The sequence below is a fragment of the Syngnathoides biaculeatus genome, chromosome 20 (assembly GCF_019802595.1).
Source record: "Syngnathoides biaculeatus isolate LvHL_M chromosome 20, ASM1980259v1, whole genome shotgun sequence".
In the NCBI taxonomy this organism is placed as follows: domain Eukaryota; kingdom Metazoa; phylum Chordata; class Actinopteri; order Syngnathiformes; family Syngnathidae; genus Syngnathoides; species Syngnathoides biaculeatus.
In genome coordinates this window covers 11,740,030-11,756,186 of record NC_084659.1, presented here as the reverse complement: position 1 = coordinate 11,756,186, position 16,157 = coordinate 11,740,030, and the positions used below count along the sequence as shown (strand labels likewise).

At 44.3% G+C, this 16,157-nt stretch overlaps 1 protein-coding gene across 2 annotated transcripts; it reads right to left on the bottom strand.

Annotated features, from left to right (window-relative positions):
- Positions 1 to 2,666: 2,666 nt before the first annotated feature.
- On the bottom strand, positions 2,667 to 5,019 carry tmem229a (transmembrane protein 229A). 2 transcript variants are annotated; one of them, XM_061806577.1, is made up of 2 exons: positions 3,897 to 5,019; positions 2,667 to 2,899 (listed from the first exon to the last, which is right to left on the bottom strand). In XM_061806577.1, the coding sequence occupies exon 1, from the start codon at positions 4,893 to 4,895 to the stop codon at positions 3,900 to 3,902; it is 996 nt and encodes a 331-aa protein (XP_061662561.1). In that variant the 5' UTR covers positions 4,896 to 5,019; the 3' UTR covers positions 2,667 to 2,899; positions 3,897 to 3,899. The 2 variants fall into 2 exon arrangements, with proteins under 2 accessions (XP_061662561.1, XP_061662563.1); XM_061806579.1 differs by having other exon boundaries at positions 2,669 to 2,899; positions 3,982 to 5,018.
- Between the last annotated feature and the right edge of the window lie 11,138 nt (positions 5,020 to 16,157).

Sequence of the window (16,157 nt, the reverse complement as noted above, 5' to 3'; positions counted from 1 at the left end):
GTACTTTAATTGAAGCTGCTTGACTAATATATATAAAATAACATGTCTCACAATATTCCGCTATTCTTTTAGGTTTGGTTCCGTCCTCTCCGCCCCTGCCTTTATGACAGGAATGTGTGCAGTGCAGAATGGGAGGAGGTAAGACACAAGGTGCATGGTGCCAGCATAATAGTGTGAGCTACTTGAGGGAAGGTTGGGTTTAAATTAATGCAAATCTAAAAGCACCCTTAAATAAAAAAAAAAAAAAAGTATGAAAATGCTAATTCGTTTTCTCAGATGGGATTGAGCGCCTTAATTCAGTCAGAAAAGAGGGGCTGCTGTTATCTCGGCCCGATATAAAGAGTCATTCTCCATGGATTTCAGACTTAATTTGCTCCATGGACTATGAATGCAGCTAGGATGATTCATCACAACGCACTAAATATAGTTCATAATACATTGAGGTAAAATTAAGACTGCTCTAGTTACTATACGTACCCTCGAGGGGTACGAGGACCATGTCTGGCACATACGTGAATCATTCCTAAACTTCACCCTTCACACATTACATTTCTATTGTTATCCTCCCCATTTTACACAGGCCATACCATTTCTCATAAACGATATTACAGTACTTAATCGCCGTTTGCGAATACACGAATACATCCTTGCCCGTGTGAGACATACTCATTTCAACAGAAAGCCCAAGGATATTTTTGCAACGTGTTCAGTCAGGCTCATCAATGGCTGTTGTGCAGAATGGCGGTGTGGTAGAAATAATTGGGGGGGGGGGGGGGGGGAAGAAAATACAGGGGGCAAGGGGTTTATTTGTTTTTTTATTAGTTTTTATTATTTTTAAAAAAACGTTATTTTTAAAAAAATGTTTATTATTTATTTTATTATTTTTCCATTTGCTTTATTTATGGCAAATGTAAGGCACAGTTTGCGCTTTTTGTGATCCTAAATGCATCGTCTGGTGTCCCAGTTCCAGTGGCTTTTGGTGACTTGTCTAACGTGCGCCCTTAGGGCGGCAGTCGCTGCATTGTGTTCCATATCTGGGGACATTTTAGTGTACAGTGTCCTCCACAAATCCAAATTCACGTCCTGCTGTGGCTCGGCTTGTGAATGAAATTTAAATTGTATTCAGAGGGGTTTATAGCACTTTAGTTGTAGGTCTTTCAGGCACAAACCACTGCTGGTGACCAAAAGAACACCGTCCCTCCATTGAAGCATCATGTTTTGGGGCTAAATGTGAAAAATCTCGATTGTAAAAAAAAAAGGTCAGTAAAAGCCTACTAGAACATCAGAACAACTTTTGGGATCAGTTAGATACTTTAAATGGCGGCAGGTGTGCGGTGACTCCCTTTTAACACGAATTTGCATGCGATTTGTACATCGTGAACACAGCCACATCCCATGTTGTTAGAGGGTGTGTAGACTTGTGCGACCACATTATCTCAATTATTTTTTTTTTGTTTCCATTCTCAAGAAGGTTTTCTTTTTCCAATTGAGTTGTAGCATTATAATGGTGGAAAAAGTTTTGAATTATTTACTCATCTTGAACACAAAACCTATTTGACCAGGAATGTTCAGACTTTCTATCCAAATTTACGTCCATTTTATTTATCTGATTTATTATTTGAATCAGCGGAGCTCCTACATTTTTCTTCCCTAACGTGGTCTTTGGTCAAACCAAATTCAGTGCACTGCACTTAGATGCTTGGCCAACTTGAAAAACCCGACTGACGGGGTGGAGAAAACCCCCTAGGAAACGTTGCAGTGCTCCACCGGGCTTGATTTTATTGTTTATTGTTTTTTTTTTTTTAGATAGCCACAGCGAAAGAACACAAGCGACTTTGGTTCCTTTTCGAGGTGGGGAAGTGAGTTTGGTCAGTGCTCAGTTTGTGCCCGCTTACTTCTACAAATACCTCAAAGGTAAACTACGCAAACGAAAGTAGCAAATGCGATGTGAAACAGTTCACGTGTTGGAAACTCTCTCTCGGTGCCAGCTAATGCCACTTTGTAATAACACACTCAGGCAAACATGTAAGCGAAGAAAGGGTCAGTTGCGTGTCTGTCGTGTGTGTTTTTTGCCGAGACCCCGAGCAGGGGGTCGACCTCATGAAATATTAGCCTGACCCACAAAACAAGAGAAGGAGGGCAGAGGACGGCATGAATATTATATTTTGGATCGTGGAGGAAGACGCGCCCTACAGGCTTTCACATACATTTTTAATAAGGTTGGCAGTCATACAACTTGTCTGTGCGCCTAACAATAGGAAGATGGGTCTTCATGTGGCACTAGAGTGTGGAAGAAAAATGGCAATATCAGAGAATAATGTCATACACATGATTTTAAAAATGATGAATACACTGTGGTAAATAAAACTGCAGCCATACTATGGTAATGTTGTGTCCTCAGCACTGAAAAACTAAAGCTGAAGCGTTCAAGTTCACCACAAGAGGGAAGCATTCCAATCTAATAAGAGCAGTACCAAATGAAATAAACTTCAATTTTTTATTACAGGTGTTTCACATGTCTGCTAATATATATGCAGTGTATATATATATATATATATTTTTTTTTATGGAGGTCTGTTGTTGCAATAATCCCTCACCGGCGTTGTGTTGTGTTCAGGGAGTGAAGGCTGGAGCAAGCAACTTGACAGAATGTTTCAATGAAGAAATGCAAAGTCATTCACAAGAACATGTTATATTTTATTGCACAGTTTTTGTTTCCATTTTTTTTTATCTCGACAGTCCGTGCCACACCGCAAGTCGACGTCACCCCGTCCAAACCGGTCTTTCTCACGTGGCATTCAGAACAAGTTTGGCATGTTGGGACTTGATGTTGCGTTTGTAATGAGGAGCAGCTTTATGAGAACTGATGTTACTCCGCGGCCCAATTCATGCCGTGTACCTGCAACGACAGCTAGTTAAACAGGATTGAGAGAGATTGGATTTGTTCATCACAGTGCAAGGTGTCTCTTTTTTTTTGGTATGGTTGACTAATATACACATAATTTGAGCAGACTATAATGTTGGATGAAAACAAGTCAGTGGAGGATTGCAGTCACGGTGACTACATATTTGCGTGACCGTCGGATGGGCTATTTTTATGAGTAGAAACAAAGCAGAGCAAGACAGCGTTGAAGGGTCTACGTCACCACAAAGTGCCTTTGGCGTCTTCATCAAAAATCACTCAGTCATCATGTCAATGCGGCCCAATAATTATTATTGAAGGTGACCAAACATTTGCACACATACCACTACGTCTCAATAAGTCTCTAAAAATTGGTTTCCTTTCATTTATCCATCCATCAATCCATCCATTTTCTTTGCCGCTTATCCTCATGAGGGTCGCGCGGCGTAGTGGAGGCAATCCCAGCCATTCAACGGGCACGAGGTGGGGTACGCCCTGAACGGGTTGCCAGCAAATCGGAGGGCACATAGAGACAAACAGTCACACTCACAATCACACCTAGGGGCAATTTAGAGTGTCCAAATAATGACCCATGTTTTTGGGATGTGGGAGGAAACCGGAGCATCCAGAGAGGAGGGTCAGGACATAACAAACTCCACACAGGGAGAGCTGGGATCGAACCGGGGACCTCAGAACTGTGAGTCCAACAGTTTACCAGCTGATTCATAGATATATTTTTTGGGGGGGGGGGGTGAAATGGGGATGTCTCAAAGGCACTTTCTGGTGACACTGACTGAATTTCTTTCTTTCTCCCAGTTTCATCTAAAAAGTGAAAGAAAAAAAAATCTGCATTGCACATGCACAGGAGAAAGCGCTGTAAAAATACCCTTTGGGGTTACGCAATTAAATTAGATCCTCCCTCTTTAATGTTTGAACGCCTTTCCTGCGCGAATCGTGCCGAAAAACAAACTAAGAGCACTCTGCCAGTTTGTACATTTCAAAATCTTTTTTTCCAAGACGGAGGCAGTCCGTTGACTTCGCGGCCATCCGCGCTCGATCGCCGAGTTTCCGTGGCGCACCTGATGCCGAGCAAGATGTTGGACAGCACGTCCTGATAAAGACTCAGGCAGGCCCACCCGGGCAAGTAGAGGAGGGTGATGAGACCCATGAAGTTGTGCGGGTAGTGCGAGTAGTCCCAGGAGCAGGCGCCAAACTGCCTCAGAGCCAGACCCCAGCACAGCTCCCAGGTGTAGATGAAGCAGATGTAGATGGGGAGCCTCCGCCAGGTCCTCCAGCCTCTCTTAAAGTGAAGGTGCAGGTAGAGCTTCTCCACCACGAAGCTGCAGCTGCCGTACATGAGGAAGGACCACAGGGACGTGTAACCTGCCAGGGTCCGCTTCTCCACCAGGTTGAACACGGAGGTGAAGGCCACCTCGTCCAGGAAGCCGTGCATGCCGAAAAACAAGAAGCGGACGTACCCAGGGAGACTTTGAAGAGGAAGGGCTCCCCCGATGGGAAAGTACCGGAGCCTAGACAACCCCTTGTGGAACACCTGACTAAAATAAAGTGCCAGGATGTAGTGGAGGACCAAGTGCGACCCTGAAATGACCCTCGGCTGCTTGCTCAGAATGTTCTGGACGTTGCCTATCAGGAGCTGCAGCCCGAGGTAAACTGATGGATAAAGGAGGAGGTGGAAAACCGCAGGCCTCCCTTGAAAGCACCTCTTCTTCGCGTAGACCTTCTCCAGCGCTAAGTGGGTCAGTGAATGCAACACGCACAAATACGGGGAGGAAAAGCCCACTAACTTGGGGTCCCGGTCGGATAAAACCCCTCGCGCCGCGCTGAGCAGCACGTCCAGGGTGACGCCGTGCATTCCGTAGAAGTACAGCCGCATCCACGGCGGCAGCCCGCGGGGGGACACCTCAGCCTCACCGGAACCGCTGGACTCATTGGTCCTGAACCGAGGACTGTCTCTGGAACGGCGGACCATCATTAGTCATCGAGATACATCTGCTCCCCTGTTCTGCAACATTGTTTTCAAACGCGCTCCGCAGTAACCGCAGCGGCTGCAGCATCTGCTGACTTTACGGGTGCGTTCAGGTGCACCCGGGAAAACAATAAGCGCCTCACGGTTTCCGGACAGCTTGAATATGAAACGCTAGTTATAGCAATTAATGTGGCGTTTCGGTGATGTAATTTAATGTAAAAAAAAAACGAGGACTTTGTAGTTACCAAAAAAAGAAATATTATTCTTATTTTTTAACCTATTCTCTTTGGCTGCTTGGTCATGCAGAATGATTGGAGCTGCACTTTCCCCCGTTTTTTTCATTTTATTTTAAATGCTGGAACAGTTTTCTCGGGAGAGCGTCGAGAGTTCGATATGGTGTTTTTGTTTGTTTTGTGATGGATATTTACCGGAAATGCTGCTGGACAGAACAAAATCTTGCCGTCTAATCTTTTAATAGCAGGATTGCACAGTAGATGGCAGCAATGTGTCGTGGTCGTGTCCGGCTTGGGCGGGCCTCTTCCGAGCCTAAAATCCCGTTTTCATTCACAGAAACGTGGGCAAAATGGTTGCTCATATGCATCAGTGATGCTTCAGGACTCGGCAGCCATTATGTCGTAAGAACACCGACACAAACGCTGCACGCACCCGCACCCTCCTGTACCGCAGTCATTTCTGGAGCTTTATTTAACAGATAATGCTATTTTCCCGCTTGTCAAGAGCAGTAAGCCACACACCCTCGTTACATCTCCATTTCATGAAGGTGCTCGACAAGCTTGCCGTCAATTGCGCGACGCTAACATTTTCTCATCGAATCCGTTCCATTAGGCTCATTTCAGACGGGGGAACGGCCCGACGGCGAAGCTGTCTTCGGGTGACGCTTGACTTAGTCCCTCCGGAAATTAATGCGAGTCTGTGGCCGTGCGCTCAGAACGAGCAGCTCAGGGAAAATGCAATTTCAGAAGCCATTTCCTCCAATTTGAGCCATCATTGAATGGACGGATGGCCCAGTGCGTTTGTGTAGCATATGAGAGGCATTCGTAATAAATGTGTTTTTGTTTTTATCGTTTACTCTATTTGTTATGTTTTTTTTCATTTTTTTTTTTTTTGCACTGGAGACATTTCCAAGGCGCCTGTTGCTCGGATAAGATTTGCGCTTCCATCAGGGAGGGAAAGATGAAGGGGATAATGAAGACGTTCCTCCCGAAAGGAGCTTTGCTTTATGCCCTGGAGGCGTGCAACAGTTTCCTCATTAGGGATTCAAAGCGGACCCCCTGACCGCGGAGGGCACATCCCGTCACAAAGAAGCAAAACACTGCTTTCTCCTCTCTCCCCCTTTCCCCTTTCCCCTTTCCTCTCCTTGAGGTGATATTGTAATCAAGTTGTCCGAATGTCCCTCGTAGCCATCCTATGCAGCATCTCTCCTCCCTTTGGATTTAATGAACCTCCTCAACTGCGGCGGCTTTTTTTTTTATTCATGAAATCCAGCCATTTGTTGGCTTATCTTGTGCGACACATCCGCCATGCGTGGAGAGGTCATGTTTTGCGTTTGCATCGGGTTTGTTTTTGGCGCTACGCGAGAGCGTAAACATGGGCGAGAAATGGCATTTTATTCTTCAGTTGTGACCTTTTTTTGTATGACTTATTATTGTTTAGCCTGCTTAAATACATTCATGGGGCCCGATAGTCTGTCTGCACTGCAGTGTTTAGCACGTCGGCCTCACTGTTTTGAGGTTTGTGGTTCAAATCTCGGGCGACGCCTTCCTGTGGGGAGTGCACATGTCATTGTTACCAAAATGCACACGTGTTATTTTCCTCACAGACTTTAAATTACCTATAGGTGTGAATGGATGTTTGATCTCAAGTAGACTTGACTATTGTAATGGTCTTCTGACTGGACTCCCCCAAAAAAGAGTATTAAACAGCTGCAGCTCGCGTTGTGACCAAAACAAAGCGGTCCGAGCATATAACTCCAATCCTAAAGTCCTTGCACTGGCTTCCAGTCAGCTTTACAATAGATTTTAAAGTTCTGCAACTGGTCAATAAATCACTACATGATTTAGGTCCTGAACACATGAAAGAAATGCTTACGGAATTCAAAAACCCAGTAGAGCTCTGAGATGGACTGACTCGGGTCAAATTGTGGAGCGCAGAGTCCAAAGCAAACTTGGTGAAGCAGCATTTAGCTATTATGCTGCACACAAATGGAAGAAGTTGCCAACAGAGGTGAGGTCAGCCCCAAGTGGGTATGTTTTTAAATCATAGTTAAAAACTCTGCTTGCTTTTTAGAATATATCCACTTTTTGATCATATTACTTGCACTGTATGCAGTTTTAAGTTTTTTTTTTTTTAATATTTTGTTTGTCATTTTTATTGTTTTCATCCAGTTTAAAATGTTTTATCGCTTTGTTTTCAAATGCCTTTAGTCACGTAAAGAACCTTGCGTATGAAATGCGCTATACAAATACATTTGCTTTCCTTTTGCTTTGCATATATGCAAAATATTTGCTTTTCTTGCAAAAGACCTCGGTGACCTGCCTTACAAGGTCGTCTTGTGGAATATCTCCCACTTCATCCTCGCTTGTACATCGCTTCAACCTCAACCTAACCTTCATTTTCACTTGTCCTCGTCTTTGACTGCTCTCCAATTATCTCCTGCAGGCTTCAGCAAGAATAGCCCTTTAGCTCAAAAACCTTTATGCACTTCTCTTGATGGAATCGCAGCAATAGAATTTTTTTTTTTTACACATGGTGCGCTTCCCGCTTTATGTCTTGTAATCAATAGAAAGCGACGATCATCCCGACAAACCGCCCAGAGCCCTTTATTGAGTAAAATCTAATTAGGATTATTTGTTACTATTTTTTAGTGAGGCAGGGCCTGGTTGTCCATGGCAACGTCATTGCAACTGACATTTACAAGTCTTTTGTTCCCCCTTGTTGACCTTTTTGCTTGTACCTGTCATATTCGCTGCCCACGTACGCCCGCCCCCTCTTTGTTCAATCAGCGGCACACTCCGCTGTCTGGCTCCGCGTACCGGCTTCCAGACAGTCTGAGTCCCGAGTCCCGACCGCCTCCAGGTACCGCCGAGCCGAAAGGTGGCCGCGAAGGCGGGGTCTACAGTATTTCTGCTTTTCTTCTCACGTTGAAACTGTATACCGCGAGGCTTGTGTGCCGTCCTCTATCCTGTGCGGATCCCCAAGGGGCTTGTGGGAGATTGTAGTCATGGGTTACCGAGACTACATGTGTGATCCAATTGGCCGAGACCGGCGCCGACATTTAGGCATTTGCTGGTCGTTGTTGTTGCTCTCTTTCTCCTCCTCCTCTTCAACTCAGACTCAGACAGACGAGGCTGCGCGTAGGAAGTTGACTATCAAGTGTGGCGCCGTGGGGAAAACAGCGTGACCTCCTTGTGACATTTGATTTTGGTATTTTAGCGGACAACAAACCTGATCAGGCATAATTTGAAGCGATCCAACTCCTTTCGGTATAGAAAATACATGGATTGAAATTTAGCAGCCTGAAATATTATGAGCAGCTCCTTACGGCACAAAATGATTATTCCCACTGAAGTTGAATCACGCTCCACAAAATCTATTCTTAGACCAAAGTGCGTCCTTTAAAAAACATCCACACCAGAATGGAGATGAGACACCAGAATGGAGATGAGACACCGTGTTCAAGTCTGTCACGTCAATATGTCTTCGAGGACCCAAAAATAAAGTTACGAAAATGACAAATAAAGACGACTATCACAGTTGCGGTTGTTGCTTTGCAGAAAACTCATAACAGAAACGTTTTTAATGCGATCCCACGGTTGGCTCCCTGCTGTGGCGAACACTTGAAACTCTCCAGTGGGTTTTTATCGCGTGTTTTACCCTGAAATGCAAGCGTTTTGCTATGTAACACTAGTAAGACTTCATTACGTTATAGACTTATGCTTGGGTAGGATTAACACTCATACACAGCAAACGTACACCAATGCAGGCCACAGTCTACCCTGATGAGGAGTGTAGAGCCTTCAGCTGCATATCATTGACTAATATTAAGTTACATCATACTCCCCGGAGAGAGAATATGGTCCCGCGTGTCACCGCAGGATGAGTTGGGGTAGGAGCGGAAATGGATGGAGGAAAAACGAGCACGTGACAGCCAGGAGAAATGATATGCGGTCCAGTTATGAGGCGGGGAGGCAGAATTTTGAGCCATCCGGAGACATTTATGAAAGTGCTGGTTGACTCCAATTGATGGCCCACCGAGCCGCAGGCAGCAGATTTTCACATTTAAAAACGAGAGCTGCAATTCAGGGGATTTTTCTTCTCCTGGCCAACGTTTCAGTGACGTTTGGATGTTTCGCACCGAGGTCAGTTGTTAAAATTGGAACGTCAAGGGCCGCATTCGACTCACTCCGTCTGTCCCCCATGTCAGCAACTCACCTCTGCTCTTTTATTTCTCCTCCTCGTCGCGATCCTGCCGCCGATGCCATCTTTCGCACCCTCCTTCATCACTTCCCACGCGCGCTGCTGTCTTCGCGTCTGTTGAGCGCCACGCAAACACATTTGACGTGTATATGCAAACACACACTTAGCGGAACCAGCTCTCTTTTTTTTTTTTTTTTTTAAAAACAGCGAAATGTCAAAGAAGTGCCATGTTGGTAGTTATTAGACGTTTAAAAAAGAGGTGGTAAATATGTGATAACAACCACTTGTCTTTTGGCGTTACTAGCGGGACGGGGCGTTAGCTAGCGTATACGGCAGCGTTTTGCTGTTTAAAAGTAAAAGCGTGGACTGTGTGTGTTTGTGCGAGCGTAATTCGGGGCGCAGCTGTAATGACCAAATTATCATTCGCCTCACGCACGTGGACAGCAGGGCCTCCATGGCCGCCACATGGACCCCTCCTCACACACGCCAGTAGCTGCAGAAACGATTGTTTCTGCGTGTTGCGCATTCTGACCGCCGCGCCGTCAATCAGGAGACGGGGTCACCGGGCCATTGAATTTCACAGTGCAATTTGGATTTGCATAATCCTGATGATAATCAGGCACGGGTGTGGTTTTTTTTGTAGATCTCGACAGGTGACGAAGTTCCGACAGATGCGCCACCACCCTATTGAATAAAAAAAAAAAAAAAGAATAACAATGACATGAATAGCGAGATTATCCCTGCTCCGTTCATCCCACGTGGCCGCTCCAATCAATATTTTGAAGATATTTTCTTGGTCGAAGGACCTTTAAAGCTGCTTTTATCCACGCATGAAGAAAAAAACACAATGGATTATGAATATAAGATGCTCATTGGAACACACAAATGCCTGTAGTGCATGTAGGCGAGTCGGGCACGCGAACAATCGTGTTGTCACAAAGCTAAGACGACACTTTTAACCTTTTGAAACGACCGCCCAGTTGCGATATCGCATGGAACGATGGGACATTAGCATTTTAGTCAAGCCCGATGTTCAACCGATTAAAAGAACTGTCACAATAAATACTGCAGAGGGCAATCATATAGATCAGTAATTGCCAGATCTTGTTTATTAACCTCGACTCTCTTTGTAGACAGACAATTTTAGGGTTTAATGAGTTGGTTTTTGGTGCTTTGTTACTGCTCGCCACGTGACTCTTTCGGACGGACAACAATTCAGATGTGGTCCAATTAGAAAACGTTGCTTCTAACCTTTGCACACTTCATTTGTTGCAGTCCAACGAGATGTGATGCAAGAGTAAACGATGGGATTACAAAGATAACACAGCGGTGCCTTGAAGGACAAAAAATCAGGAAAATAGCAATCTGTAATGTTGTGCTTAATAAATACAATAATGTAAATGTATAGTCAAATAGAATGTTTTAAAGATTTTGGCCATTTTTTTTTTGCTTCAATCTAATGGAGATTGTGTTGCACCTGGTCTGCACACCTTAACTACCTAGAATTCATATGTACAAGGAGAAAGTTACAGTTCCTCAGTAAGCTGCAGTAATATTAGTCATTCTTTGCAGAGGATAAATAACATACGCCCCTGTATCTTTTTAAACCGACCATTTTACCTATTGTTTGAATGTACACCAAATAATGGGAAATTCCTCCCTGGTGCAACTCGACCTCCAATACCTGTGAAAAGCTGGAATTGGTGCAATTGGACATTCATTTAATGGAAGCCAATTTACCCCCCGGGGTTAATTGAGGTGACAGTTGGCGCCGACGTCTCCCTTTGACCCAGTGACACACTTCCTACTCCATCTGTCTCCGAGGAGGGGCGAAGGCTCGGACGTGAGCGTGTCGACTCGGGGTGTTTACTCCACGACTTCCTTGAATAATTCAACCTTGGGCTTCGCCGTCCTCGGCGGCACGCCGCCCCTGCTGCACGCTTCTCCTCTACAGCAAGCGAAAAGATCCATAAATCATACATAAATCTCTTTGCTGCCCCCTTCCTTAATCCATCCTTCCCCGCTGACCCCCATCTGCTTCCGTTTCCTACCTCGTTTTTCTTCGTTTTTATCTCCGATAACGTCTCCTTCCTCTCTTTGTGTTTTCGTCATGCATAAATTAGCCACTTCTTTGCACACCTTTTTAAAGTGCATAATCAAGTAGTGTGCATCAAGAAAAGTTGGCGTTATTTCTAGCTCCATGCGCAGGGGCAGAGCAGCACGCTTGCCGAGCTTTATTAATCATTCATGTACGACCTGCCTGATTCAATTTTTGCCCCATATTGACTTTTGCTTCCACAATGCAGGAATAATATTCTGAACTGATTCATCAGGAGACGGAAAGAGAGGAAGAGGGAACGAGAAAAGGCAACAGCAGATAACGAGAGCGAGGGGAGGCGAGTTCACCACATCTGCCGCCAACAATCCCCGTAATCTTATAACGCCCCTCAGAAATCTGCTGGATCAAAGTGTGTCTGAAATACATCCAGGCCCGAGCACAAGCGCGCCTGTGCGAGAACATGCCAGATTCTTGTTGTGTGATACGGCAAAAACGAGTCTTTTGAGTCTATTTTTATAATGTATCACACATATTTATCCGTCCGTGCTCACGTGCTAATCATTTGCTCACAAATGGCCGTCCGCAGATCATCCAGACTGATTTATTTCCTGTCCGATGATTAGCCCGTGACCCCGTTCTCTCCCTGCCCGGCTGTCCCATCCAGACATCTTTCTGGGCTTCTAATGGATTTGCGTCATCATCACATCCTTTTATCTCCCCCACTTCGCCCGCATTAAGGTGACGGCTGCGCTATTCTGTCAAGGGCACTCGCATTATACCTGTCGATTCTTCGACTTCCACACTCATTGTATGCGTGCTCTAGCTGGAGAATATTGTTGGCATATTGGGAAGTAAAACCGTAAGAAAATGTAGAATTCCAGGTTTTGTATATTTTTTGTTCATTCACGATTGATTCAAAAATCTTTGCAAACTTATCAAAGAGATTCAATTTCCGTGAAAATGGGGTCATCCATCCATCCATCCATCCATTATCCAAGTCGCTTATCCTCACAAGGGTCATGGAAGAGTCGCAGCCTATCCCAGTTTGCTTCGGGCGAAAGGCAGACTACACCCTTAACTGGTCGCCAGGGCAGATATCGACACCATCACTGAGCGAGAATCGATCCCACGTGGCCCGCAGCAAAGTCAGGCGTGTGTGTACCACTACACCATCAGTGAAATTAGGTCGTTTTCTGTTTTACTTCTACATCACCAGCTCCCTGTTTTTTTGCGTGCGCTCACGGGTGTGTCCCACGCACATATCGGACCACCTGTGTCGGACTTTGTTGTTGCCATGGTGAGCTCCATTTGGCCCACAGCTAGCGGATGGGTGTGTGCTCCAGTGTGTAAACTTGGATTTTTTTTTTTTTTGAAACCACGGAGAAATCGTGCGTGTATGTGTGCGCAACACAATTTAGCTGGCATCCTGGCCAGTCTTCAGATGGATCTGTGGCGTTGTTGACGAACTTACAGACTGCATCTGACATTCAGCAAGACGCAGATAGACAAACATGCGTCGTATTCCGCTGCGCAATCAATAAACAATCATCCTGTGCAAACCAATTAATCAGATGTTTCAATCCAATGGGTGCAATAGGAGGAAAAACAATCTGTGGGAGCTTCTTTGTCCTCTTTTATTATCATTGACTGCTGCTGCTGCTCAGAAGCCCCAAATCTGGCTTTCGTAATTCAGAGTAAGCTTTTTGATAATGAGAGCTGCTTGTTGTTCTCGGAAAAGCTGTGTGCGAGGGGCTAAATATTCGAGACACAACACTTTATGGCAGGGGTGTCAAACTCGTTTTTAGCGTGGGCCACATTGTATTTACGGTTTCTGTCAGAGGGCCATTACGACTGTGAAACCATCAAAAGCTTGAATTGACCCATCATATTTACAAATGAAATTTAGGAAGGTAGGTTTGGAATCAGAAATCAAGGGTAATGGGGTTTTCAACTATTGTTGAGGTTTGGGAACACAAAAATGCTTGCGTCATCATTTATGATATGACAATTGGAGATTTTGGTACAGATTTGAACAAAAATCCTGGAAGTTGATACACATGATTTGCCTCGGCGGGCCACATAAAATCATGCGGTGGGTCGGATCTTGCCCCCGGGCCTAGTGTTTGACAGGGGGTAGGTGTGACTGTTGTCTGTCTCCATTTGCCCTGCAATTGGCTGGCAACCAGTTCACGGTGTACCCCGCCTCCTGCCCGATGACAGCTGGGATAGGCTCCACCACTCCCGCAACCCTCGTGAGGATAAGCGGCTAAGAAGATGGATATTTCCAATCCAATTTTGTTATTAGCTCAAACAAGAGAGACGAGTGACGTCTTCAAATCTTCTAACCAAAGCCAAAGTGCTGTGTGCACAGAGGTCCACTCAAGATTGTGACACGGTGGAATTGGACATTCACCCATTCACTCAGTCTTGGGGCGCTGGAATGTTGTGCCCCATCTTGTTACGATTTAATTTTTTATTTTTTTTTATTTCATAGCAGCTAGTACATGTCAAACCTTTAACCAGAGTCAATGAGTAAAAGTTTCTGCGCCCCCAGACTGGAAGTGCACCATAAAACCAGACAACACAACAAAACTCATTATTAATTATGATATAGTACTCATCTAAAAATAGATATATATCAAAATTTTTTGTTCTATTATCAGTATTCTTATTCCATTTTTTGGGGGGGGGATTGTATCGACAGGATGTAATGTGATGGGGCAGCGCCCTATTGCCCTCTATTGACAAGCTGCGACTGGTTGAAATGTCAAATATAAACCGAGGGCTATAAAACTGGATGCTATCATAGCGTGTCATAACGATCCCCATTTATATAGTGATGATATTAGCGGACGCTTATCTTTACAGCTCTTTTATTGGATCGTGCAAGCGTACCTAATATTGTGGCAGGTGACTGCCTCTCCTCTCCAGTTTGAGATCGCCCCTCCCTTTTCTATGTGCGCTTTTCTTCCCACGTCTCTTCTCACCACCTCCTCTCCATCCTTCCGCTGCTCCCTCGCTTCATCCAAATGCTGTTCTATATTTTTTGCATCCAGGTCCACCCACGGGTGCCGTTGTGGCACCAGCGCATTTCTTTTTTTTAAATAAACGAGGGCTTTTCTGCATATTTCAAGTGTAGTTAACCCAGGCTAATCCGGCTGAGAAGCACCAGTGCGGCTCCACCTAGCAACAACCCCCCATCGCACTCTGCAGCTGGTAACACTGGGAGCGGATTTACATGCTCCCAGTTACGCTCTCTGCTCTGACTGATCTCCGAGCACATCTCCTGACGGCTTCCACTCTGCGAAATCTTCTAAGAGATGATATTCAAAAAGAGGCCTTTTTTTTTTTTTTTTTTTGGTGTGCGGTTACTATGGCAATGGCTGCGATATGAAAAGTGGCCGCGTGGAGCGCATCTTTGTGTAATACCACCTGAGTGCTCTCTCGGCGCGCAAGGCAAATATTTTGGCATTTGAGGAGCTCTGAAAAGGGACCTCTGATTTGAATAAATTACACTGACGTGTGCGGCAAATTTGTGAAATTGTATTTTTCTCACACACGGCACGCTAAAATCTAATTTCAGAGTGAACAAGGAACCCAGGTTCTCATTATTATTATTTTTTTTAGTTATTCATTATTTCAAATGCTAATTCAAAAGCAGGAGACGTAGGTTGATTCAAGCACAGCAGCTCAATTGTGTATTGCATGAACTACACAAGACTCACATTGTGCTCAAGCTAATAATATTCATAAATTCTGAAATGTTTCCCCCCCACAAAAATATTAAAATAATTTAGAAGCCCATTACTTTGGTGGCGGTTATCAAACTTTTTACACCAGAACCACTTAAAAAAATAATAAAATACATGAAGAGTACAAAAGTAGTTAAGTCATGAACTACACAAGACTCACATTGTGTTCGAGCTAATAATATTCATGAATTCTGAAGTGTTTCCTCCCCACAAAAATATTAAAATAACTTAGAAGCCTATTACTTTGGTGGTGGTTATCAATATTTTTACACCAGAACCACTTTAAAAAACTCTTAAAATACATGAAGAGTACAAATGTAGTTAAGTCATGAACTACACAAGATACACATTGTTCGCGCGAATAATATTCATGAATTCTGAAGTGTTTTCCCCCCACAAAAATATGAAAATAATTTAGAAGCCCATTACTCTGGTGGTGGTTGTCAATATTTTTACACCAGAACCACTTAAAAAAATGTAAATATATGAAGAGTACAAATGTAGTTAAGTCATGATTCAATTCAAATGCATCACAACTAGGTCACATAAAAATCTACTTAAATGGCAACTGGACTTAAAACTTAAATACAACTGAACTATACTTAAAAAATATACTGTGCGTGACAAATAAAAAAAAAAATCTGATCTTTATTATATTTGTAAAAAAGTAAGTTTCTTTCGACTTGTCCCTTTCGGGGTCGCCACAGCGTGTCATCTCAGATGAACGCACATATATGTCTGGCACAATTTTTACGCCGGATGCCCTTCTTGACGTAACTCTTCTCATTTAAAAAAACATCATATTAGATTTTGCCTACTATTAGCCTAATCATATGTCACGTTGGGCGGCAACGTGGTGTAGCTTGAAAGCGTTGGCCTCAAGGTGGAGTTTGCAGGTTCTCCCCCTACGTGGGCACTCCAATTTCCTCCCACATCCCAAAAACATGCATTTATTAGACACTCTAAATTGCCACTAGGTGTGATTGTAAGTGCGGCTGTTTGTCTCTGTGTGCCCTGCGA